The 27,803-nt window shown below is 39.5% G+C and overlaps 1 protein-coding gene across 3 annotated transcripts in view; it reads left to right on the forward strand.

Annotated features, from left to right (window-relative positions):
- The window catches only part of NRP1 (neuropilin 1), a 136,089-nt gene that overhangs the window by 35,225 nt on the left and 73,061 nt on the right, over positions 1-27,803 (forward strand). For all 3 annotated transcript variants that reach the window (XM_034760106.1, XM_034760107.1, XM_034760108.1), the window contains exons 4-5: positions 20,034-20,215; positions 25,609-25,836. In XM_034760106.1, the coding sequence (XP_034615997.1) occupies positions 20,034-20,215; positions 25,609-25,836 (410 nt within the window). The remainder of the gene's footprint in view (positions 1-20,033; positions 20,216-25,608; positions 25,837-27,803) is intronic.

A 27,803-nucleotide genomic window follows, 5' to 3' on the forward strand; every position in this document is an offset into this window, starting at 1 on the left:
AAAGGCTCTGACAGCAGGGAAAGGCTCCAGTGAAGAAAGGCTCCCCCACAGCCTACCCCATGGCAGAGCCTTTTCCTGCTGCATGTAGCTATGCTCCGCAGTGTGGATCCACATCATGTAGTTATACATACCCTACACTCTGCCACCAGTGGTGTGCAGAATAGACATACCCTTTACAGACACTCCATACTGTAATATGTCTGTACTCTTAAAGTGATGCATACTGAAAAGATTTTTTTTCAACTTCATCTCAAATTTTAAATGTTACTTAAATGCAAATACATAAAACTGTTAATTACAATCTCCTACATTAAACCTGACCTAATGGATAAAATACCTCCGTGGGATAACTCTATTGAGGTCAGTAGAGTTACATTAGTAATTCATCTGACCCAGTGTCTATGATTTTATATGTTTGTTTTCACTAATTTCATGTCACACTTTAGTTTTTTAATGTTTTGGCCCAATTTTGCACAAGCTATGGACCCAATTCTTCTCTCATTGAAGTCAATGGCAGTTTTGATGTTGAATTCAGTGAGAGAATGTATCCTATTAGCTAGAACCTAGTAACTGAAGTTCTTAGTTTTTCATAAGATTTCATCTTCAGATTGTTCAGACTATTTTTTGCCCTTCCACTAAAGCAATTAACAACTATGGTAAGACATATTTCTCCTTCTATCTGAGAGCTGCTTCTCCATAGCATAAAATTCACCGTTCATAAGTATTGTATCCAAATTCACCAAATAAAAAAAGCAAATACATCAAAAAGTTGCTGGAAGTTACTTTGGGGGATAATTTACGTTAAATTAATTTTAAAAACCAGATTGTATTAGTTAAATCTCAGTTCCTGATTTGTGCTGACTAAAATGGCAAATCAGCTTAATAAGGTGTTGCAGAGTTATTGCCTTGATAATAGCTGAAAATTTGAACTTGGCAGTTTTATGGATTGGTTTGTGTCTGAAAAGCTGAAGGCTTTTAAAAGTTCTGAATAAAGGTTGCTTTCTATGGACACCTATGGAGTAACTATTTATAAAAGCACCCAATCATTTTCCTCACTAAAAGTGCTATTGGAAAAATAAACTTCGTATTTAATCCATAACTTGCTATGCACTGCACCCTACAGTGGTGCACACACAGGGAACCAGAAGAAAGAGATCAAAAAGGTCTTAAAAATGTCAGGCAACGGGGCCATATTTGAATTATTAGGTGAGATGCTCTCTTGCTTTTAACAATAGCAAGGCGTACCTCATAGCTGCTTTCCCCTCTATTTTTATGCTATGTTTTTTTCTGATGGGTTATTGCAACTAGTGCAGAAACTGAATTTCTGGTTGTTACAAAACCACTTTCAACAACATATGAGCTACTGCTGAAAGTGTGAGCATACATTTGTAAATCTTAATGTCATATTACAAGGTATATGAAGCATGCACAAGCTGCAGGATTTGTGACAGATTCTTAGCCAGTATTAACTGAAATAAAACTAATTTGACAAAGCTGGAAACCTGTCTTAGGTGATGCTGATATGACCAGATAGACTATAAAACGGCTTATCTGAAATTGTGTTAAGTGATTCAACTTTAAGAATTGTGCATTTTTAATTCACCTACAGCTACTAAAGGATTTTTAGAGTACACAACATCAAATATAGTTATAACCTTGTAACCAGATGTATTCATTTATTGTTTATGCTGCCTTAATTGCTATACCATAGATACTGTCCATGCTTGATGTTATATTATGGATAAGTAAAACCTTTCACTAATGCTCCAGATCAGTTCCTAACTATTAGGGCTAGATTATGAATAGTCCCACTGATGTTACCAACATAAAAGCTGTACAGTCTAGTTCTTAATGTATTTGATTAGCAAATCTGTACCTAATACTGTTTTTATCTCAAATTTTGAAAGTGCAAAGTGTTTTTGCTGGATGAAAGAGTGGGGGAGTATTTGAACTGTGCCGGCATTTTATACGCTGTTTCATTAATGTGTCTGGTTTGCATTTGTGGTGAATATTTTGTTTAAAATGTTGTGAAGCACCAACCATTTGAGACTAATGCTCTAAAATGGAAAGAAATGCAAAAAAGAAAAAAAAAGAAAAAAAAAGAAAAAACCCTACATGTATGTGACAAGTCCCGAAATGTAACAGTTTGTACAGTGCTTGCCAAGTACAAATTTGTGAGTGTGTGTGGGGTGTGTGTGTGCATAGAATGCAGGATCAGGCCCTTGATGTGGACAGCTTTTCTTTAAAAAAAAATCACAATTGGCTATTTTCAGGGTCCTAGTCCTATAATGCTGTTTTTATATGCTTACCGTATAGCAGGTCCCTGACATTGTGCTTTTAAAACAAAAAGGTAGATGGGAGGTGCAAAAGAGAAGGAAACAGACTATATAGCCAGCGTGGTTTACATAACTAAGGTTTAAGGGCACTGGGAGACACAGTATGTACCAAACAAAAGCAAGCTAATCTCTTTATGTTCTGTGTTTAAAGGGAGACAACCATACTTGTTGACAAGAATTCCAAATTCAAAATGATTTGTAGAAGGGCAGTGATGTTGTTGATGCCTCGGCTTCATCTGATGCTGTCCCCAAAGTGTAAATGACAGTGACCCTGATTCCCACATGCCAAGTAAAAGGAAAGCCATTTTAATGTGACAGACACATAAAAAGGCTAGTGAGGAAAATCATTAACTGTGCAATGTGTGATATAAACTGAAGAGGGGCAGGATCAGTATGGGAGACAAGTATGAGAATTAACAGCATCATTAGTCAAATCACAATGTTTTGACAACTCCATGTTGTGTATGTAATCTACACTGTACACAAACTTGGTTAAGGCTCATGTGCAACAAGATGTATTTACAATAAACTCATTTTAAAAAACTGCACCATTTCCATACTATGTAAATGCCAAATATCAAAAGGTGAAATTCATTCCCCAAGCACAAAGCCTAGCGTCAGACTTCAAGTAGTAAATTCCTCAGGGATTATGGAGGGTCAGTTCATCTTCGTGGTTCCTATTCCAGTTTAGTTACAGGACTAATGGCCATAGCCACTCGTCCCCTATGCAAATAGAATCATAGAATATCAGGGTTGGAAGGGACCTCAGGAAGTCATCTAGTCCAACCTCTGCTCAAAGCAGGACCAATCCCCAATTAATTCCCCAAATGGCCCCCTCAAGGATTGAACTCACAACCCTACTCAGGTGCAGGAAGTGCCTGACTTCAAAGAGGAAGTCTTTTGAGTGCATATACCTGGTTGGTTCATGAAGCCCATGAATAATGCTAGTATGGATATTCTGTTGGCATACTCCTCAGCTCAGCTTTCATAGCTGAACTGGGTCTAATACTGCTGATTGACAATAGAGTCCTCTATGCTAATTGTCCTCAGGCATTTCATTGGTCATGCAGATGGCAACTCAGACCCTCTTGTGTAAGACCTCATGGCCCTCACACCCACCATGGGTTTACACCGGAAAGAGTCAGTCCCGAAACAAAACAAAACAACCCGAATATATATCTTCATTATAACTAAACCTCCATCCTTGGGAGTTAACGGATGCCCAGTAGCCTCTTTCCAATGCCTGGGGATTTATATACAGAACTCTTATTAACACTAATGGGAGTTTAAATCTCTGCGCATCTAAATAAGACTATACCTCCAAGCATGTATGTGTTATGAGAGATGTGGTAATGGTGGTTATTACAATGAGGTTTGATGTCACTGAAAGGGTAACACAATACTTGGTGTCGCTCAGAACATTTTAAGAGAGAGACTCACAAGAACGGTGTAATGTTTCAGATTCCTTTATTCTCCTTATTAGTTATCTACGTGTAAAGTTGAAGGTTTAAGGTAGAACTAAAAAGTCTTCAGAGCAAGGATGCAGTAGTGTTAACTATACCTAAAATATTTATAATTAGTGCATTCAATTCTAGCAATGTGTTTGCTACTATTGCATTATTAATTATTATTATTTAGCTCTAATATAATGCTTTTCATCAGTAGTTCTATACCTGCTTTACAAAGGAGGTATCATTATCCCCAGTTTACAGGTGAGAAGACTGAGGCTCAGAAAGGTGAACTAACTTTTCCAAGGTCACCCAGCAGGCTAGTGGCAGAGCTGGGATTAGCACCCAGCTTTCCTGAATCCCAGTCTAGTGCTCTATCCACTAGTCAACACTGCCTCCCATTATTATTGTTAATAATATTTATTTACTACAGTATTATGTAGAGGCCTCAACCAAGCCTGAGCTCCACTGTGCTAGGTGCTGTTCAGACAAAGACAGTCCTTGGCCCCATTACAATCTTTGTGAAAAATAAGGCACAATACAAAGCTACATTTTAAATAGGTGTTTGACTGTTCTGGTACCTCCCGACCCAATAGCATTGTTTTTATTAGCATGGAAGCAGCATAGAGCTTTAACACATGCAAGGCTTAAGAGCCACAGAACTTGTGGCATCCGTGCAGAAAGACAGCCTCTCTAGGTTTTCTCCTCACCCTCCTTTCCCCTGGGTAGCATGGATCATTAGGAGTGCTATGGCCATTGGCTCCCAATCTGTGGCTGCACACAAACTCTCTCTGAGAGAAGCAGCAGCTGTCAGTAGGAAGTCACCACTACTCCGAGAAGCAATACTGCTAATGGGAAATGTGATGGAAATAGCATGACTTTCCCACAGCATAATGTCACAAAGAATTCATGCTCTGATCCCTCCCATCCAAAATGCTCCCATGTTGCTTGCATTAGAGGGTCTTCCATGGGCTCAGGGAGGAAAGGGGTGTCGTCAAATGTTTGGCTGTGTGTGTGTTCTCCCTGTGTATTGTCCCAACTCTGTGCAGATAGTTGGCACAGCAGATCTCGAGCAAACCACCCAATGACCACAAAATCCATTAAGGTGTGAAGGCGCTTGGTCACGTTTATTGTCAGTAAAGCATGGTCCTAGCTCCCTGGGATCAATGTCTACAGTTACACTAGCACATATATGCCCATGACAATGGACACAGCTCAGTCAGTGGCAGGACTTTTCACTGCCCCCTCAGCTGGACAAAGATACTCCCTCTGAGATACCTCTTTATACACCAATACCAACAAGTTACATATCGCCCTTGACATATCAGGGTGCCACCCTGTGATGTATTAGGGTGCCACCCATTGCCTTGTACCTATAGGTTCGATCAAAACATCTATATCATGCTGTCATCCTGACCTTATCTTTAGGATGGGTCAGTGGGTTTCTGTTCTGTTTGGGGAATGTGCTGGTATCCGGGTGTTCTGGTACTACCTTTCTGGAATGTGTTTGCATATATATTCTTATGTCTAGCACTACTTAGGAATGTGTGTTTCTGCAGTATCAGCCCTGTTCTTGCTAGATTCTGTGAGCAGGGCCTGCCTCTTGCTCACAGCTTAACTTTGCTTTATATTAGCAAGTTTTGACCATTACTTTAGCTCAGGCCTCATACCAGGCCTCTGATACTAGGGCTTATGTCTCAGGCTCTCTTCCTACTACAAGGGGGACAATTCTGCATGGTTCCTCTCCCCTTCCTTTGCTATTTTTCAGTGTTTCCTAGTGGAATTTCTACTTTTCATCTGTTCTGTGCTCTGCAGTGGAGGTGATGCTAGGGCATAAAATATTTCTTAAAGTTTCATTGAGATGTTGCTATGGTTCCAAAATGAAACATATGGCAACCATGCAGAGGAGGGGAAATATATTTCATAGCATCTAACTTAAAAGGAGATATGTGCAATAAATGTGGAAAAGCTGAAATAGAGGATGTAATATGACAGATATGCCAAAACTGAATTACACCAAGGATGTATTTGTCCCAGTGTATTATTGCTGTGAATCAGACAGAATTTTGCCTCATTTTTATTTGATCTATTAGCCTGTACAATTTTTCATTCTATTGCTACATTCATAATTGCATAAATAGGAGAAAGAAAGAAAGAAAGAAAGAAAGAAAGAAAGAAAGAAAGAAAGAAAGAAAGAAAGAAAGAAAGAAAAAGGAGGCCCACCTGACTTTATAATACCCATGAGACTAAATTAGAGTTGAAACTAATGAAGACGGTGTACATTTAATTTGTTAAAGGAGTTTTCTGCATGTGCCTGGGGAGGTGGGCTATTACCATTTCAGATCCGTAATAAAAAACAGGATCTTGTATCTTGGAAAATTTTACAATGTCACAAATTGAGGTTATGCTACATTGTAAAATGTTAAAGGGAAATACACAGTAACACCTATGCTATATGGCATGAAATAGATGAGTTCTTCAGATAGAAAGGAGTTACATGTGAAAGGGGGTGGGGGGAGAAGTTTCAGTATCTGAAAAGTAAGTTTATTGTTTCTGAACTGAATAAAATAATGCTTAGGTCCCCCTCCTGGTTATCGAATGGTTTATGCTGAGCAAGAAATCAATATACGTCATTTGAAACTAAGATTTTGAGCTTGGTTACTGTAGCCATTAGTTTGGGATATTCTAGACACAGTGTACAATGGGCCAATACCTGCCTATTGTATACAGTGGCTATAATATTCAGAAATTCGGTCTAATATTTAATTTCCCGAGAAAACATTTTCATGATGACTGGCACCAGAAGAAGTGGAGGGAGGGTTGTTCTTCACAAGCCCTTTGATTAACACACAACTAAATAACAACATTTGACTTCAACCACTAGCTGAGTGATGATCATTTTAGAATTGTAAATCAAAATCTGACCTGCACTGTGGTGGTGCTGATCTGCACCCCGCCCCACCAAAAAGGACCTCAGGAAGGATGTGCAGGCTACACTATCCTGAAAGATTCCCTTTTTGTAGCTGTACAAGTCCATTGGTCAGCATAAGAGAGGTGAAGGACATTGCACCACCTCCTCCCCACCCTGCCTCACACTGTTTTGGTCAATTTACACTCAAAGGTGCATGAAGGGAGGAGGAGTCCCTCCCCACTCCAGAATGGATAGACTACAGTCCTCTTTGTGCAAAGTATAGCGGGAGTAGGGGGGGTACCTCACCCCTTCCCCCTTGTGAACTTTCACCTGATCATGGACAATTTGGCCCCTTGTATTTAATGGCATGTTTGCCATTAAATGTCATTTGTGTCTGCTTGAGTTAATATGTTATTTACTGTGAGTGCAGAGGAAGAGGGATGCAGTGCTTAGTATGAGGGGGTCCTAATCTTTGTTTGGGGTCCACAGCTGCTAGCACAATAGAAATATTAATAATTAATAGCCAGTATATAGAAAAAGGAAAAACTTAGGTTAGACCCTCCCCCCCCCCCCGATTATAGCTATATTTGAAACAGAATTAATCGTATCCATTTGTATCCATTTAATTGCAATGGTCCAGCCAAATGTAGGTGTGGTGATCATTTATGTAATGGTTTATTGCTTCTCAAGAGCCCTTTTATTATAGTTACTTAATGAAGTTATGGCATCCATTGCGCATATGTAACAAGAGACGTGCGTTTGTAACATACTACTGTTTATAATTAATTGAGAGAATACAAATCCCTTTTACATTTGAGTAATGTCCTAATACAGGGCCCTGTCCCACTGTCCACTTCCCTGAATAGACAGACATGGGCATGCAGCAGATCCTGCGGGTCTGTTAGATGACGAAGGGGACAGTGCCATCTCAACAGCATCATTCCTTGCTCACTTAGACTCCACAAAAGCCTCTCCATGGGGACTGTACATTTCTAGATAACACATGTATGCAGGCTGCCAAGGCAAGGATGGAAGATGATGTGGCTGAGGGGGAAACAATTGCTTTTCCCCCAAAAAACCTGCCACTTATTTGTGAGTAAATTAATGCTGACTATGGATTCTCTGCTGCAGCAATTACAAGATCTGGGGGATTCCAGGACAGTGTAGCTCCAGCTAGAGTCACATTGTCAGGGAACTAGAGAGGGCAAAGCTTACATGGGCATTACCCACCAAGGGATTTGATCTGGCACATAGTTATACAGTCTGGTCCTGATCCAAATCTCATTGAAATCAGTGGGAGTTGGTTCACGCATCTCCTTGTGTGTGTATGTCTGTGCTTGTTTTCACAAATGAGCACTTAGTAGCAGGGGGACCTTTTATTATGTGCTTTAGTTTACACTTGTGAGGTCTGGCAGGAATTTATTTTTCAATTTTGTTTTAAAATAGTTTAGGCCAAATCCATTTCTTGTGTATCTCCACTGAAGTCTAAGGATTTACACAGGGGCCTGCTACATTCATTTTCCTTTCTGTTACCCATTATCACATGCCTCTCTTTTAAAAAAAAAAAAGACTTTTTTTATGAGAGGTGGATCATTGGGGGTGGATTTTTTTGCTGGGTTGAATTGCCCCATGCTCCAGCCCTAACAATGCACCGTCACTGTGCCCCAGGTCATATGGCTGACCTCAGCTAACAAGCTGTTCCTGCTTTTAGGCTACTGGGAATGTTTATTGGCCACTGTTTTCCTCAGTTCTAAACACATAGTTATTTCTCAAGGCCCATATAAATCATAAGGTCACAAAACTCATAAAAACTGTGACATTCTCTGGGATACATGATACAAATTACTAACTTCAGGCTTAGCAGCTTTAAACGTCTATTCTATGGGATATTTTATCATAATATATATACATTTACTGGAATTATATTTACTTTTCAGCTAAATGACACACACAATAAAATGGTACTAAAGTCGCTTAACAGGATAAACTTTTATATACTGGTGCTTTAACGTGGTACAACTTTGAGCAGCACTACAAAAACAATGTTTTATAATTCTGCATTAAACAGGGCTTAGAGCAAATAGTGATCTCCTTGCCATAAATGTTAGGGCTTGGTTTATGTTACAAGAAAGTGACTTTGAGGACATTACTGTATTTCCCCATGTATATGTCATGTAGGGACTGAAACTTACAGAGTTTGTATTCTATAGCAGTGTATTTGTTTGGCTAGTTGCACAGAGGTATGCAAAACCCAAATAGAGCTATAAAGAAACACTGCTTTTTACACATAGAAGTTTCATTACTATAATCTCTGCTGACATTACACAAAGCATTATTATAGCAGAAGTGGCAGCAATAGCTATAGTTAAGCTTGCAAAACAGTTTCCATTCTAACCCCCTGATTTTAGTTACTTTAAAATGTTCATCTTTCAGGCTGATTTTTTTCCAGCCTTAGTCTCTGCCTAAGGGTGAACTTCTTTGAAAAGCCTTAGCAAAAATGATTCAATTGTTTTTAAGTATAAGGAGAGCGAATAAAAATCTATACTTTCCCATTTTCAAAAAAATAAACTTGTGACTTTTTTTCAAACAGCTCTGCAGCTAAGCTTGCTGGAGGTAGAGTGTTGAAATTTGGCCTGGAAATAACCCTCAAGAAGTAAAGGTGCCTTAGGCTGCTCGGTGAAATATGATTTTGATTTGACTGAGCTGTGGCTCCATGAAAGTTGCCTGGCATGCATATTACATATCTGCCTGGTGTGTTTTTTTGTTGTTAAGCTGGTAAAGTGCATGTATCAGAAAGACTCTGTACATTGGTAACCTAATGATATAGGGAAAAATATGCTGAAGGTGCACAAGGACTGAGGCAAGCATACCTCTGACCCCTTCATTCAGCCCTGTATGTCTGGTATGGTACAAAGCACCTAGAGATTATGTAAGATGCTCAGAGACAGTCCCTCTACAAAATTTGTATGATGTGACGCAGTTAAGGAGAGCTGTTGTGCAGCTCCTAAGATTCACAGGAGATGCACAGCAGCTCTCCTTAGCTGCTTAACAGGAGAAAGACTGCTGCAGATCTTGTCAGCTGCATGATAATGGGTGTTTCTGTGGTATTTAGCTAAATAATTCTCTATAATGCAATATACACATACTATAACATTTTTCAAGCCAGTAAATCTTCAAAGTCCTCAAGAGTGAAGCTCCTCTTTTGTAATATTTTAAATGTTCTATCTTATTTTAAAATAATTAAGGAAATTGCATGCAAAGAACTCTCATAGATTTCCATGATTGGAAGTCAAGAAATGTCAAAGTTAAGGTTGCATGTACTACATTAACTAGGCTTCCCTGTGAGTGTGCATTACAATAAAGACTTTGGTTACATGATCACATGTACTTTTCGAATAATACAATATAATACCACCAAAAATCTGCACTTATGTACATATGTAGCATCCTCTAGTACTCCGCTACTCTATGTATGGCAAAGATAGAGCATCCATGGAAGTCATTTATATCAAAAGTACACAGTGAATCAGACATATACAGTGTATCTGATCCCACAACATGGGCAGGATTCCACACATGGGCAGGAATTTACCAAGAGGGAAGTCTGATGCAGGGGACCAAAGTGAACAACACGGAGCAAGCACGGATTTTGAGTGCTTAACCATGTATCCTTAATGTTCTCTTAACATAGCTTCTCAATGAAAATAAATGTATAAATATCCACCATTTTACTGCATTTATGGAACTTCAGTACTTGGTTGCCATGGAAGAAAATTGTGATAACCTATATTCTAGAGCTGATCTGTATGACCACAGTTTCCTTCCTCCTTTAGCCTCTTTTGGTTTCACTAAATATGGATGTTGCTCAGAGAAGTTGTTGACTGCCCACAAGTGATAAAGATTTGAGAATTTCAAAAGCTTGGAATTTATTTTATGTTCTGAACTTTCACAGTTTCTACCTAATACTTTTATCAGCTGAGTTCCTAAGGTTATGCTTAATACACTACACAGATCCCAAAAGGAAAATTACAAATTCATCAGGAGTTCAAAATTCCTAAATGGAGTGATATGAGGTTGCCATCATATAAAAGTTTTAGAAAGAAAAAGGATCATAAGGATTCTGATCTCATTTCAGTATAAACCTGACTCCATACTCTTTAGATATTCAAGGAGGCAACCCTGATTGTTCCATAATTTACCAATTAAGAGGACTTTTTAGTGAATTCTGCACTAACTAACAGCACTAATCCAACTGCAAATGATTAATTCAGTCCAGCACATCAAAAGAAATGCTTAATGGATTTAGTGGTTTTATATATATATATATGCCTGCCTTAGCTCCATTACAGAAAATTGCACTAATTAACTAATTTTTAGCAATTGTCCTAGTGCATGACCTAATATAGCCCAACTCACAGTTATTCTATGACTCAAAAAGTCTCCAGGTTTCTGTCACATTTGTTGGAAGTCAGTGTCTAGGGGTTAATCCAACTCCCACTGAAGCTGGTAGGAGTCTTTCCACTGACATCAATGGGAGTTGGATCAGGCCTCAGGAAGGAAACTGTAGTCGTTAAAGCACAGGGAGTCTAGAGATCTGAGTTCTGCTCTTGGCTGTGCAAGGAATTTCTGAGGCCTCTGGCATGAAATCTCTTTCTACCTCACCTGGAAAATGAGAATACCAATCTACCTCACAGCAGAATTGTGAACCTTGAGTCTCATTAATAGTTTGAAATACTTGGATGGAGGTGCTTTAATAATGAAAAGTATTTTGATTGATAAATATCTCTTGGGAGGTCATAAAACCAACACTTTACTGTCTAAATTGTTTTGTGAGTTTTGGTAATCAATATTTTGCATACAGGAGCTGTATATGAGATCTCTCCCACCCACACCATTTACCTCCCTCCCATCACCTCTCAACTTAATCCAATCACAAAGACAATTGTAGAAAATTTCATCCGTTTCTTAAATTTTTGTCTTCCTAGATGTAGCTTTGAGACAAGCAGTAAAAGTTAGACTGCATTTTATTTTGCGGACAACAGTGGAAAGTTGGCAAGAAGAAAGATTTTGCAGTGAAATAGGGAGGTGAACAAGTTGTAAATAACTCTAATATCTTCCAGATGGCACATTTTACTTGGGAACTGAGTTTAGAGTAATTAAAGGCATGTGAATTTCCAATAAATACTGAACTTCACCAGTTTGACACTGGAAAGCTCTATCTTCTCTGAAATCTTTAAACTGCTAAGTGTTCTCCCTCCCCACCCTCCGCCTTAAAGTGGAACTCTTGGATTTGTAAATCTTTCTTACTTAATGGCTTTCTATGCCAGAAAGTTATGAACTGAAGTTCTTTACTAAATAGGCTTAGAATGAAATGTTCCTTCCCAGTAGAGTTTTCCATTTTTATGTTTTGAGATTATTACATTATAGTTTTGAAGGTTGATCCTACAACCACAGAAATCAATGGGAGTTTTACCACTGACTTCAATATTAAGCCCTTTTGTTTGGTAAAATGTCTTTTGCAGACTGGATTTCTGAATATCTTAGTGTATTTCTACACTGCATTTGGGAGCAAGCCTTGAGGACCGGGTCCACAGACTTGTGTTGGTGGGTTTCTGCTCTAGCATGCTAAAAATGGCTTTGTAGTGGTTGTAACTTGGGCTGGAGGCAGGGTGCTTGAGATCCCAAGCTCTGGCCCGAGCTACAGCATCTTCACAGCAATTTTTTGTGACCTACCAACACAAGTCTATAAACCCAGGCTGGGAGGCTCACTCCCAGATACAGTGTAGACACACACAGTGGTGCTGCCCAATGGTAGCACCATTGTAAATGAGCAATATTTTAGCCCATGGCCTCATACTTTCTTACCTATTGCAGAAGACATTATTGAACTCAATCCTATAGTGAAAGGAATGGTTCATGAGATACTCATTTCTATTTCAGAATTTTCCAATTGTAATTTGATCTAAAGTAGAATCATATTAAGTAAATATAAGGGATCAGATTGTGTCCTCACTTACTCTCATGCAACCCCATTGAGCCAGATTCTCAGTATGAACTGGAATAGATCCATTGACATCAGTGGAGTTACACTGATTTACTCCAACTGAGGATCTGCCAGTTGTTTGCAGTGGGGTTGCAGGGTTGTAAATTAACACAGGATTTGGCCCACTGAATTCATTCTTCCATTTATTTGCTCTTTCTTGTCTTTTTTTTTGCTACAGCAAATTGTTTTGTAGTCCAGTGGAACATGATTATTGGAGACCCATTGTGATTTAATGATTTTTTGTGCATTAGTGAATAATGGCCAAATGCTGATGGCCTTATTCCCACCTAAGTCAAATGGAGTTTTGTATCAGGAAGGTGAGCAGGATTTGGCCCTGAGTGAACAAACACTATAAAAAATCATGGCTATACAAGAATCATAGAAGTGTGTGAGCAATGAGAGGCTGTCAAGGTGATGGATATAGAAGTAAATTGCAAAAATACATTATGTGATTTATTTAAATATCCATCACATTGACAATTGTAAATTAGCTGTGAGATCATGTGCTGCACCTCTGTGAGGCACAGCCCAGAACTTATAGCCCAGGCAGAGGGCGAGAAAGTAGCTGAAAGCTCAACCTGAGCTGTTCAGGCCCTGGAGAGCCCCTTCTCCCCGCAATGTAACTTAGCTTTTGTGTGGTTGTGTCAGTTACGGTAGCCATGCCAAGCTGCCCTTTGGATCTCAGTGCTGCCTGGAATCTCCATAATGCTGCATGCTGTAGCCCCAGCATGTCTTTTCTTCTCCTGAGCTCCAACCCTGGGACACGCCCACGCCAGGATTTGAGAGGGGATACTTGGGAGGCAGCCTTGCAGCTGTCTCCACAGTTTCTGCACCAGGGGAATTCTCCCTCAGCTAGATCTGAGGCTTTAGGGCCCCATTATTTTGGGAGCTGGACTCATGATTTTTGGATGCTTGGGATTGATGATGAGAGTAGCTGTAGAGTTGTCTAGCAGCACTATGACAGGTAAAGAGCAGGGTGGGCCAGGTAAACCCTCCAAGCTATAAAATGAGAGTTACCAGAGACCAGTCAATCTAAGCAGAAGGCTCTGATGAAGGAAAGACTGGTAGACACTGACTGCAGGAGCCAGAAAGTGTTCCTAGTTTGGGTTGTGCTTGATTTTTTTTAATAGTATTTGTTTTTTCTATTGTTGCTGATAATCTGGGACTTGGGCTAGTATCCTTGAGTTCTTGCAGTTCTTAGGCTCTGAGCTCTGGGATTCCGATTACCCTGTGTCACAGGTACCACAGGTAAATTTACAACAGTAAATTTCACACTGTTGACTATCAGTCAATCATGGTACAATACTTCCGATGTAATGGAATTTGCAATTCTTCTATTAGTTTTCCTCATGCTCTGTCCTTCTGTTTATCTAAAGCAGAGCTGTGCGGGTAACAAACAAAAATCTACTGATGCAGGCAAACGTCTTGCCCCTCAGGGGAAAATAATTCTCAGTTATACAGGTAGTTTGACCCACTAATTATCCATCAAATAGTGGGGAGAAGTGAGGGTAAGAGTTGCAAGTGCTAATGAACCTCCCAGAATGCTCAGCACTTCTCTTGATGGGGAACACCCATAACCACCTTCACAGCTCTTCTGTAACATGAATCAGTTAGGTGTAAATTCTGCTTGCTTTGTTATCTTTAAAACAATCAGAGAATAACTTATAAAATACATACACATTAAGGTGAATATGAACAGTCCCCTCACTCTCTCACACGTGTAAACAATTCTGATTTGGAGATTGAAATCCAACCAAAATTTAATTGTGCCAATTTGACATTTATATCCCGTGTAACTCGGCAGGTGGTACTCTTGGTTTGCAGAGATATTTGAGCCTTTGCTGACCAAAATATTAGTTATCAGCCAATAGGAACAAAGCACAATAGGTCTCAGAATATATATATCTATGAGATGTGCTAATCTAAATTACCCGTGTCTGGTCACTCAACACTTGGTTCAAAGGGTCAAGTGGCAGAATTCTTGGTTTCAGCAGCCGGTGTATTTGTGTGCATGAGTCTGTGGGAAGAAGATTTTAAAGTAAAAGCAATGAGATCCTGCTGCCTTAATAACAAGAAAATCTTCTGAAGCTGTGAGTAGCTTGGTACGGTAGCTGACTTCAGCAGCAGGCAATGCTTTATAGCAGTCTGCCTTTACCTTCAATAGCAAGACATGCTAGGGTGCATTTCAGGGGCCACTGACATATTCAGAAGAGGAAAAACAGAGATAAGCAGAGCACTGTAATCTCCTGTTTGAAGCTGAGAATAAAGAATTCTCCAAAAGCCGTGTTTTGTAGTTTATTACATTTCTCATTGCCCACTGCTCTTTTTTATAGGTGCTGTCTGGCTTTTTTCCTGAAGCCGTAACTCACACTTTCCAAAAAGAGAATGAGTTTTTTGAAACTCCTGTATGAATTCTTGGAGGAATTCTATATTCTCTCATCATTCTGATGGGAATTTTTCCCAGACGTTTTTTTACTGAACCATAAAATTATGACTCTCTAGTAGCGGCATGTTCAGCCACTGACTGGGAGGGGAAGGCGAGTAAGAGGTCTGTGAATTGCTACTGAGCAACAGAGAACCACATCCAGCCCTTCTAAGCCACAAAGGGCTTTGCTGGCTGCAGTGTGAAATTTTTAAATATAGTGGAAATGGGAGATCCCAGAGAAATGTGGAGAGTCAAAAATAGGATGTTATGGGTATATTTACTGTACCTTGGGCACCTCCAAGCCAATATCCAAATGCTACCCATGTAGGGGAAACTTTCCTATTTGCACACATGCATTAACACCCTGCTTTTTCACTTAAAGTTTCAGGTAGCATTTAGCTCCATATTTATATTTACATGCCTGTGCTGTTAACCCTACAGGACTATAACATTACAAGAAATATTTGCCACACCATTGGCAGCAATGAATTCCCGACTGGGAGATCCAAATTTGCAAACTCAGTATTCTGGGCTCTGAGCCAAGACCGTCTGGGTGCACTGCTGAGGTGACACATTCAGTCTCCTAAGAGGGATGCCAACATGCCAGCTGCAACCCTAGCACAGCATTTTCTACTGACAAACTTATGGAGTGGAACTGTTACCAACTCCAGAGGGAGATGCAAGCTGCTTTCTTAGCTTCTTTGGCAACAACAACGTTTTCAAGTTGTGACTGTACATTCTCCTATTTACAAGGACTGTTGTTTGTGATACACTTTGCTCTCTGTTTGGTGGTATTTTGAAAAAGTGCTAAAATGATAGAAGCACTTCAGTTTCCAAATATAAACCACTGTAATCCAGAGTAATTTGATTTCCATAAGCAAAATACCATACCCAAATGTACAGCAGCTCATCTATAAAATGTAGCTTCCACTGCAGAAGAATCTAAATCCATTTGTTAGAATAAGACTTGTACTTGCCAAGCAGAAGCCAATATACTTATTGTGTAGGTCCGATCTCTAAACCTTTCCATCTCTAACTTCCCACCTCCCACTCACAGCAAAGTGTCTCTAATGGCCATTATTACTTTTCTAAAGTAAAAGAGAGAAATCTGTCACCTAAAAACCCTCTGATCTTTAACAGGTCTGGATCATCCCATGCAGCTTGCACATAAATTGCAAAATCCACTAGAATCAGACGATTAGTATCAAAATTGTGTCACATACAGATGCAGATCAGCCAGACCACAGAGAATGAACAGTGTAAATTACCATTCACTTTCTCTCATTCTAAACAAAAGTGGAAGAGTGCAGATAAGCTATGGCGATAGAGGAAGATGCAAAGAGAAAGAGAGAGGATTTCATTTGAGTATCTTTTGCAGTGCATGTTAGTGGGGGAACTGGTACATAGTGTGTACATAAGAACGGCCATACTGGGTCAGACCAAAGGTCCATCTAGCCCAGTATCCTGTCTTCCGACAGTGGCCGGTGCCCCAGAGGTAATGAACAGAACAGATAATCATCAAGTGATCCATCCCCCGTTGCTCATTCCAAGCTTCTGGCAAACAGAGGCTAGGGACACCATTCCTACCCATCCTGGCTAATAGTGTAGTGTTATCTCTGACTGCATACAAGAGCCTTAGTAAAACTCTGAAAAATAATTAATTTTTTAATATATATAAATATAAGTATATATATATACTGTATATATAGATAGATATAAACAGGTGATCTGCAATGGAAAAATATACTGTTTGTGCCCTTTGTTTGCTTCTTTATGATTTAGAAAAAAGGGAAGAAATGCTTTATATAATTTAAATAAATATTCATGGGAGGGGTTCTTGATTTTACTTCAGAAATTCAGATATACAGTAGTCTAAACAGGAAGGTTCTATGACCAACTAATGAAATGATGACATCCTGAGTGTCAGGAGAGTAAATATTGAGCATCTGAGAAAAGAAAAACCTTGTGATCAGCCTGTTTAAAATGCTCTCTCTCTTTTTTTTTCGTTAACCCTGTAACTTTGATGTTTATTGAACATTTTGGAGAAAGGATGTCTTTGTTAAAGATTCAACACCCTGAACTGTTCCATTAAGGTGTAAGAACTGATCATATGAATTCTCTGACACATCCAATAAGTTTTCTAGGAAGTGTGACAAAGTTCCTCCTCTATCTTGGTGGGTCCTGCGCTTATTGGCGGATTTCTTGCCTCAGAGATTCACCATGTGGGTTGGGGAACAGCTCAGAGACCTTCCCCTCTGGAAGGGCCCACAGTCCAGGTCAATTGGGAGGTTTGGGGGGAACCTGGGCCCGCCCTCTTCTCCGAGTTCCAGCCCAGGGCCCTGTGGACTGCAGCTGTCTATAATACCTCCTGTAACAGCTGCATGACAGCTACAACTCCCTGGGCTACTTCCCCATGGCCTCCTCCAAACACCTTCCTTATTCTCACCACAGGACCTTCCACCTGGTGTCTGATAATGCTTGTGCTCCTCAGTCCTCCAGCAGCACACCCACACCCACACCCACACCCTCTCCTTGCACCACTTGCTCCCAGCTTCTCACACTCACACTACAAACTGAAGTGAGCTCCTTTTTAAAACCCAGGTGCCCTGATTAGCCTGCCTTAATTGATTCTAGCAGCTTCTTCTTAATTGGCTCCAGGTGTCCTGATTAGCCTGCCTGCCTTAACTGGTTCTAGCGGGTTCCTGATTACTCTAGTGCAGCCCCTGCTCTGGTCACTCAGGGAACAGAAAACTACTCATTCAGTGACCAGTATATTTGCCCTCTACCGGACTCCTGTACTCCACTGGTCTGGGTCTGTCACAGAAGATTAAAGTTGATATTCATGAAAATATTTCTAAAGGCATAAAACAAAAAGAAAAAACCCTTCTTTTAAAAACCCCACAACCTTCAGTCCTTTTCCTAAAGCATAAAGAGATTTTAAAAAAAAAGGCACAAGCCCAATTAAAAAAAGAATAACAGAATCTTTACACATCACCTTTTACACACGAAACATCTGTAAAAGTATCTCAAAAAGAAACATTCCTCTTTGTATTTCCATCACTTTGAAATGGGACAGTGAAATTTACTGGCTGAGCAACTGCTACCAGAAACATCAGGTGCATCAAAAGAAATGCAGTTATCACAATATTTCACATAGATTAATGCTTATAGTTCCATCAGTGTCAGCTTTATTTTTTACTTGATATATACCAAAGCTGGCATACAATTTTAACTGATGAGGTAATGTCATTTTTAATTTAAAGAGCCTTAAGCTGGCCACTTTAACTAGTGATATCATCGTTGCAGTTGTCTCATGGGACTTCATGTAAACATGTCATGTGCCCTAGATAGTTTGGATCAGGGTTATTAAAAGTGACTTTGGTCATCATGAAGATATTTTTTTCTTTGACTGTAAAATTGTCAGATAAAGTTTATATTACTGATATTTTTTAGCCATTTCTGGTATATTAATATGTCTCAGGACATTTCAGTGCACATAATAGAAGAATAAAAGGCTAAAGCAAATTAACAGCATCATTTTAATGTCAGTTGTTGTAAGATATGAAACTTAAATGAAATTGTCTGGCCAGCAGCAATTTGATAAATAAAAAGGCAATATGGATGAGACAAAAAAATATACCACCTTAGGCACACAAAAGCTTTCCAATGTCTCAGCCCCTTTATTATTAGAAATGGGCCCAAAACAAAATGTGCATACAGAACACCCCCAAATTTTAGGAAAGGTTGAATCTGGTTCTGTAAGTGGCAGCTGTTCCCTGTCTCTAGTAGGGGCTGATACAAATCTCCAGAATCATCCACCAACGAGCCTTTGAAATCCTTGGACCTGGGCCAAGTCCTGCAGCTCAAGGCTGTTCTTGATTATTCTTCGCTTTTATCTCTCTTATAAGGCTCAGGCTTGCCTGTTGCTGAGCCCCTTCAACTCCACTGAAGTCAGCCTTGCAGGATCAGGTCCTTGAAGGTGACAGATCTAGTTTAGAAGACTTTGTAGCACCACTATTGTCCCCATGCAAACATTTGCTATTAATTATTATTGATAGGTTTTTATCTCCACCAATAATGTATATAGGAATCAAGCAGATATACAGAGGATGAGGACCTAGTCCAAAGAGTTTAGTGATCATCTACTATATGAATATGAATGTTAAAACAATACATTCATTTAAACCAACTCAATTCAAATATTTAAACAAGGATGTTCTAAAAAAAAACAACTTTTGTCTGAAGGAAATCAAGTGTTATAATTAAAGTGTGGATTGTAAGATTTGCTCAATTTCTGTCCAACTAACATGGAAAATGACAAATTTTCTGCCAGTGGTCTGGAACGTAGTGGAGTTTTCAACTAAATCAAATGTTTAGGGATTCATTTATTATTCTGTGGCCATATATTTAGAGGGTAGTATACAGAAATCCAAGTATTGTTCATAGAGAGCGCCAGCCAAAGAGATATTTTGAATTCATAACAGAACTTCACAGTTTGAAAAGAATGCTATGCATTATGTATTGATAACACCACCATAGACAAAGGAACACAATTTAATAATACAGAATTGTGCTCATGAGATTTCCTTTTTTTTTTTTTTTTTGTTAATTGGTTACTTAAGCTGACATTGTCTGCAAGCATAATGGACGCCATTCTTCCTAATAGTTCCATGTTGCCAGATGATGTCTACAGACATGATGTAGTCCATTTTAATTATTTCATTTTGCTTACATCTCTCAGCATAATGCAGTTTCCAAGCAGGCTAGCATTTTTCTTGATTATCTATGTTGTATAGCAATGGTTTCTAAATTAATTAAATCTCTTTCTTTCCTGTAAGTTAAAAGTTTCTTTTTTCCATTTATCCATCAGGTATGATTATGTTGAAGTGATTGATGGAGATAATGCATCTGGGCGCGTATGGGGAAAGTACTGTGGAAAAATTGCTCCCGCTCCTCTGGTGTCTTCAGGACCATTTCTCTTTATTAAATTTGTCTCTGATTATGAAACTCATGGAGCAGGATTTTCCATCCGCTATGAAGTTTTCAAAAGAGGTGAGCAAACGATTCATTATTATGTAGCTCATAGACCATGGTGTTTGCTTTGTTTTCATGGAAAAGTTGATCATAGTTCTTGAGGACAAAAGGAAAAAAAAACAAGAATTTGGTTGTAGATTAAAGTTTTATTGCTCGTGTCATCCACACGCTTAGGGCAGGTTGTTAGCTGGTGTAAATTGTCATTGCTCCAATGCATGAGCTCCAGCTGAGGATCTCCACCTCTGCATGCAATCTGCCTTCAATGGCATGTTTTCTACAAAGTTGTTTATTTAGATTTTTTTTTAGTTGTTGATTTTCTTTCTTTCTGTTGACTGTCATCCTATGATGTATAATGTTTCCACCTTATCACACAGTAACCTTTGCAGTCCCTTGCTTATTTGGTTAGTGTTTTGCTCTGCATTCCCAAAAGATATCCATGGGCTCAGAATTGACCTAGCTACACATGGCAAGCAGATGATGGAAGGATCAGAATGGTGTCACTTTCAGTATTTGTTTTTCGGAGGCAAGGGGAAAGAGGCAGTTCACACTGCTTTCAAGCACATCTTGGTGGCTGACTATATAGGAGCTTCAGTAAAGGCTGCCAAGCATGGGCAGCTATATGTGCAGAAGAAAACATCTGGAAGAGAAACTACCCAGGATTAATAGGCTCAGCAAAAGGCCCCCACTCTGATCAGCTCATTTGCTGAGTCACTGACTGTAGGATGGTGAGATCATTTTTTGGCATACACCTTAGCTGTAGTTGGATAGAGATAGATAAATCACACATTAAGAAGCCAGGAGGACCCAGACCCAAACTGGATAATAAAGGCATAAAAGCACAAAGAGTGTTACTTTATAGCAGGGGTCGGCAACCTTTCAGAAGCGGTGTGCCGAGTCTTCATTTATTCACTCTAATTTAAGGTTTTGTGTGCCAGTAATACATTTTAGCGTTTTTAGAAGGTCTTTCTATAAGTCTATACTATATAACTAAACTATTGTTGTATGTAAAGTAAATAAGGTTTTTAAAATGTTTAAGATGCTTCATTTAAAATTAAATTAAAATGCAGAGCCCCCCGGACCAGTGGTCAGGACCTGGGCAGTGTGAGTGCCACTGAAAATCAGCTCGTGTGCCGACTTCAGCACGCGTGCCATAGGTTGCCTACCCTTTATAGGAACCAAGATTGCCTTTGACAACATAAGCATTGGGGGCTAGATTTTCAAAGTTCCCAAAGCTCCGAATTTCAAGTGCTCAACGCCCTTAAGGGAGACCACATTTTCAAAAAGAGCTCCCATTTATGCACCTAAGTCAGGGCCACATTTTTTAATGTGCTTAGCACCCAGGAGCTCCGATTGTGACTCCAATGGCCAGATTTTCAAAAGAATTCAGCACTGAATGTGTTGAGCTCTTCTGAAAACCTGGCCACTTATTCTGGTGCCAGAATGGGAGCTGACCTATTCTGAAAATCTGTCCCCTAGATTTTTAGTGCTTGTCCCCTCCCCCCCTTTAAAAAGAGTTAAAATTCAAGTGAAAGAAAAAGCAACTGCAAAAATGACCTATGAAACAAGCTGTTTTTGAAAGTGAACATTTTCAGATGGAGACCTTTTTCATAGTAGTCTAGTGACAATGCAGTACGCTAACAAGAATATTGTATTTATTTCCCCTTGTGATCATTTAAATCTCACACTGATATGCATTAGCTATGTTAAGGTAACGTTACAAATAATATTTTACATACACAAAAGTCAGGACACTCAAAATTATGGCTCCCAAAGCAACTTTAACTCTGGTTGATGCTACATATACCTAATATTAAGGCACAAAAGTTATCACCATCTACAGAGATGAAAAATATTACATACGTGCTTAAGGTATGAGTTACTGTTGCTGTGGGAATACGGATGTTGAATTTCCTGACTTTTGTGCATTTAGTATCTTCCAGATAATGTTAAATTAATGTATATATTAAATGCATAATCAACATATTGAGTAAGTAAGTAAATAAATAAAATGCCAAATAAAGCCGATCAGTATATTCTATTCTATAGATACCTACTAACATGACCAACTTGACCTTATGAGTCATAAGACCTGCCATCAGACATTCTTCTCAGCTCCACAGACATGAAAGAAAATGTCAGATAAAAGATCCAGACCCCAATCAATATAGTATGAATGGCATATGTGGTGCCAAGCTTCACTGCAATATACCTAAGGACAGCCATGAACAATACTTTGCTGTGTGCCTCTGAGGGCATCCCCCAACTCATTAAAGTTATGTTACCCCACCTCTATAACACAGTTAGGGCTAATTTTGAACATGGTGTTGTGTTGGCTCTGTGATCAGGGACCTGCTACTCAAATCCTAAGCTGAGAGACTCACCCTCAGCAGCAGCAGCCACAGAGAAGATCCAGACACACACCCCATGCTTGGAGGTGGAGTCTGAGATTTTATATATGACAGGAGACTGAGCAAGGGAGTGATGTTGGGGAAGGAGGTGTTGCCTGATAGCCAGGATCTCAAACTAAGGCTTGGCCTGCACTAGAAAATTAGGTCGGTTTAACTACGTCAGTCAGGGGTGTGAAAATCCACACCCCTGAGGAGTATAGTTAAGCCAACCTAATTTTCCATGTACACAACGCTAGGTTGATGGAAGAATTCTTCCATCAACCTAGCTACTGCTTCTCAGGGAGGTGGATTACCTATGACAATGGGATTCCCTGGTCCTCCCCGTCGGCCTAGGTAGTGTGTCTCCACTGAAGCGCAACAGCTACAGTTGTGCTACTGTAGCATGTTAAGTGTAGACAAGCCCTAAGAAGCCAGCTGAGTGCTCTGAAATGAAGTTGTCAGCCAGGAAGGACAGGAGATCATCATTCTAAAAGACATCCCCTTCCCAGGGCTGGGCAAATGACATGCAAGTGGGTAGCAGAGACCTCTGGTATCCTCTCTCACTCGCTCTCTCTCTCTCCCTCTCTTTCACACACAATCACATGCACAACCGTTACCTCCCCAACTCAGAACTGGCTATTCGTTGGATGCTTCTAACAAAACCCCTTATCCCTTCCCCCTCCCACCCTCTCTCCTGTATTCCCCCAGTGTGTCACTTCATGGAGTCCACTACAGCCTCAAAGCTGCTTTAACTCCTGTAGTCCCTGCACAGGGACAATAGAGGCTCAGGATCTATGGAGGGCATATTGGCCAGGGTTCTCATTTGAATGAACTTTGTGCCCCTTGTACCACGTTGGTTTGAACATGCTCAAAATGAGTCAGGGTACTGCTGAGACACCAGGTGCGAGGGTGAGGGCCTGCCTAACATTCCTGAATCCTGCAGGTTAGGATTTGGCTCCTTATTTTTAATACAACAATAATGACAATGACTTACATTTGATATAGCACCTTTCATTTAGATTCTCGGGGGATCATAAAGCACTTTGCGGAACAAAGGCATACACAGAAAATACGTCAGTGTAATGCATCACCTGTGAGTTGAAGAGTAGCAACTATTTAACAGCAACGGTAGCACTACAGAACAGTGTATGACAGGGAGTGAAGATGAACACGCTATCCCATTGAAACTGGAAGGGGAATTTTAATTATAGGTAACGTAATTTTCCAGACTGGAACTGGCCATGCCAGTGGGGCTTTAATATAATAATTCTTCCAAAATGTGTCATGACCCCTTTTAAAGACCAGGTGTTCAGGACCTGAAATTTACATCTAATGTTTGTGTCGGATTAAGGACTGAAATAGCTGAGCTAACCCTCCAGATCTACCTATCTCCTAAATGTCGAGTTTACTTGGAGGGTTGCCAAATCAATGGGAAGTAGTATGTTTTGCATCATTTTCAAAAGCGCCATTTCTTTTGATGTGATGGGTATTCATATACATATGTATGCAACAAGCCAGAATGTTTACAGTAAACAACTTAGGTTAAGGACAGGAAATTCTCCAGGGTTCCCCTTGCTGAGTTTGCTGACATCGTTCTCCCAGGGAGTAGGGCATCTTCATGTGTATGAAACTGGGGGTTCAGCACCCAAAATCTGAACACTTGTTTGATATTGATATTAGGTGACTTCTGTGATGTGCGACCAGGGCCATCCACATGCATTTGTGTTGGCTGTCTGTTGCCTCTGGTCCTTACCTGGCTCCACGCCAGAACAGCTCCATCTGGCTTCTGATACCAGACTTCCGAGAAAGCCACTGTCCCCACCTTCCCCTATCCCAATCTCCATTAAAAGCAGAGGCAGGGAAGCTCCTATGTTCATGTAAACCATGCTCACTCGATGTTGTGCTGTGTCCCCCTCTAGTGATGGCTAGGCCACTTAGAGATTGATGAGCTAAAAGAGAACTGGCTGTTTTAATACCAACAGTTGAGGCTCATGCACTAAGAACCAGATGTCCCATGTTTGGTCTCAATTGTCAACAACTCATCCATGGGTATCAGCAGTACATTAATATGGTGAGAAAGTTGTGTAGGCAGTGCCTGAACCCCACTCTCAACACACCTGCAGAGCTGGAATCCTGTGGAAGGGTTTCTATGGGATATGAGGAATGGAGAAATATGACCAGCCAGCAAAGAGACCAGATAAGGATTTTGTCTCCTCCATTCATGAAGGCAGATGCGGAGATCTGCCCTTTTATATTCATCCCATTGTGTTACTTTGCTCAACCAACAACAGTTTTTGGAACACCAAATGAAGCCAAGACTGGTACTTTGGGGAAGGTTAATGTGTCAACATTGATATTAGGTGACTTCTAGCAACACTGCCCATAATCACACAGTTTATCATGCCTTCACTAACAGCAACACTTTACTGGTGCACCTGTGTCAACACCACTCAGAATGAGTCACTCACCCTTGGTACATGTACGAATTACCTTTCACATTTAGTTTGTCAAAGAGGCATAGGTCACATCTGGCAGAGTTACTGAGTCACTGCTCTAGGAATCTGAAACCACTACTCCCTCTACTGAATTCACTCACCCGCTTTTGTAAAACATTCTATTTCACCAATAAAAGGCTGTCAACCTTAAGATTTAAAGATTTAAGCTTGAAGGGGCTATAATTATTTCTCTGGGGCTCTGTTGAGATTTCTGCAGCTTACTCTTTCATTGTTCCCACCTGACTTCGTATTTGTCATAATTTTTTTTTCTAGAAATGGCACAAGTTTTCATATTGCTCTGCACAGATTGAAAATTGGAGATCACACAATAAATGTGAATTACATTTTAATACCTGACTATCAATAATAGGAACAAGCTGGCTGGATGATTAATACAGTGATTAAAATGAGGTGTTTCATTGAAAAGCCACTTTGCTGTTAGAAAGACAAAATGACCTAATTTGTTTTCTAGTTAACCAGCTTGCTTTGTAAGATAGTGCTAAGTTAAATATTTTTCTTTGTCACACAGGACCTGAATGTTCCAGAAACTTTACTTCACCAAGCGGAGTGATAAAATCTCCAGGATTCCCTGAAAAATATCCCAATAGCCTTGAATGCACATACATTGTCTTTGCACCAAAGATGTCAGAGATTATACTGGAATTTGAAAGCTTTGAACTAGAACCTGATTCAAATCCTCCGGGAGGAGTGTTCTGTCGGTATGACCGATTGGAAATCTGGGATGGATTCCCTGAGGGTAAGAGAAAAATGAGCTGCAGTATACAGAATCATTACTCCACAGTGAGCTCCAGAAGGCGTATTGTCACATTTTCAAATATTGTATTACAGAGGTCTTCATTTGATTTAAACAAAATGAGTTGAATTAAAAGGGTGGGGAAATACACTTTAATTGCACACAATACAGCACATAACTAGCACAAAAGAGTGTGTATGGTGTTTTACAAATTGTCCTTAATGTCAAAGAATTGTCAAAGAATTTAGCATCATATTCTGCCCTCAAATACAACATGTAACTCCCATTAATTTCACCAAAGGCAGAACTGGGCCTTCTTTGCTAAAATAATTTAGACAGGGAAGACGTATTGTTCACCCAAACTTTGAGCACTAATTCAGAGGGTACATGAGTACTATATGATGATACCCTGCAGTTTGCTGCTGCTCTTGCCTTGCGTTTACTGGAGTTTAACATCAGGTTTCGCTTAAGTTGAGCACTTCCCCTTAGGGTGCACACATCAGGACTTGGCTGTCCTTAGGAATCATACAAGCAGTAATGTGCAACCAACTGTTCTTGATGCCTTTTACAAGCTTTTTGTGCGTGCCATAAGCATCTAAAGAGAAGCATCTTTCAGTTGTCCTTTTGCCTCTGTATTTTGTAACTTAAAGCCAAATACACCAGCATGGAACTTGTCTCACTATATAGTGCAGTAAAAAAAGCTATTGCCCTTTTCTATTGGTGTGATACCCTCCTTTGAAGGATGTTTTCTCTGAGTTTATGAACAGTAGCAAGTAGGTGTTTACAAACCGTTAATACTGTACAGTAATAACATTTTGTTTTAATGGAAACATTTAACATTTCAAACCCACTTTAGTAACAAGTTTAAGGATGTGTGTTTCTGCAGACAGATCTATTTTTCACCACAACTAGGTTTACACATTTGGGAAACAGTGTTTTTTTTCATAAAAGCTTTTGTTCCCGCTACAGCAAATGTATCTGTTTTTAATGTGTGTTTGTGTATTTCCTCTTGTTTTGGGGTTAATAGGTTTATCATGGTTCTCTTAAACACTTTCCAGTAAGTATCAAGGGAAGAGTCAAAAGAGTGGCTGACAGACTATTCAGTATTTAATTCCTCAGTTGGGAAAACAGAATTGTAACAATATTATAACAATGTCTGGAACATTTAATAATAGGCTTATTTGCATATAGCCCAAATCTTTCCAGTCTAAATTCCTGTAGAACTTTAATTTAAACTGACATACAAAAAGAAGATCCAATCAACCAACTTATGTGGAATATTTTCAGAAAGAAACACATTATTATTAGTGTCAAGGGGTTTTCAAAGTGGTAATTTTCTGGTTGAAGAAAATGATTGAGCCAAATTGAAGAACAATTAACAACAAATGTTATCAGCCTCCTAATTTACCCATAGTTCAAAACTATGTTTGACTCTCTTCTTAAGAAGCAGGTTAATGTCATATGATAAATATGTTTATCTATTTATAAATAATTTAGCTTGTAGACCACAGTGCAATGTCTCCTCACATACATTCTGTTGGGGGACTGTGATAGTTTTAGGAACTTATTTGAAACATCATTCATAGATGGATGACTCTGCAGCCAGCAGAATTTATCCTCCTTTCTATCGGAAAATATGTATAAAGGCTGAAGCTATTTTTGCTATTAAAATTATTATTTGTGATTTATTTGTATTGCAGTACATTTTAGAAACTGTGGTAAGATCCCATTGTTCCAGGCTGTGTACAATTGTGTAGTAACAAAGCAGTCTCTGCCTCCAAACGTCTAGGTAAATGACAATACTCTGTAGACAGATGAGAACAAACACACAAGGGTCGATTTATGTGGTATTTTAACATAGGCATTACAGTATCTGAAAAAGATATTTGGGAAAACACAGTAATTACAATTGTATGCACCTAACCCCAGCCCTTCAGCAATATATATATGGTTTGTTTCACATATGATAG

Source organism: Trachemys scripta, chromosome 2 (genome assembly GCF_013100865.1).
Source record: "Trachemys scripta elegans isolate TJP31775 chromosome 2, CAS_Tse_1.0, whole genome shotgun sequence".
NCBI lineage: Eukaryota > Metazoa > Chordata > Testudines > Emydidae > Trachemys > Trachemys scripta.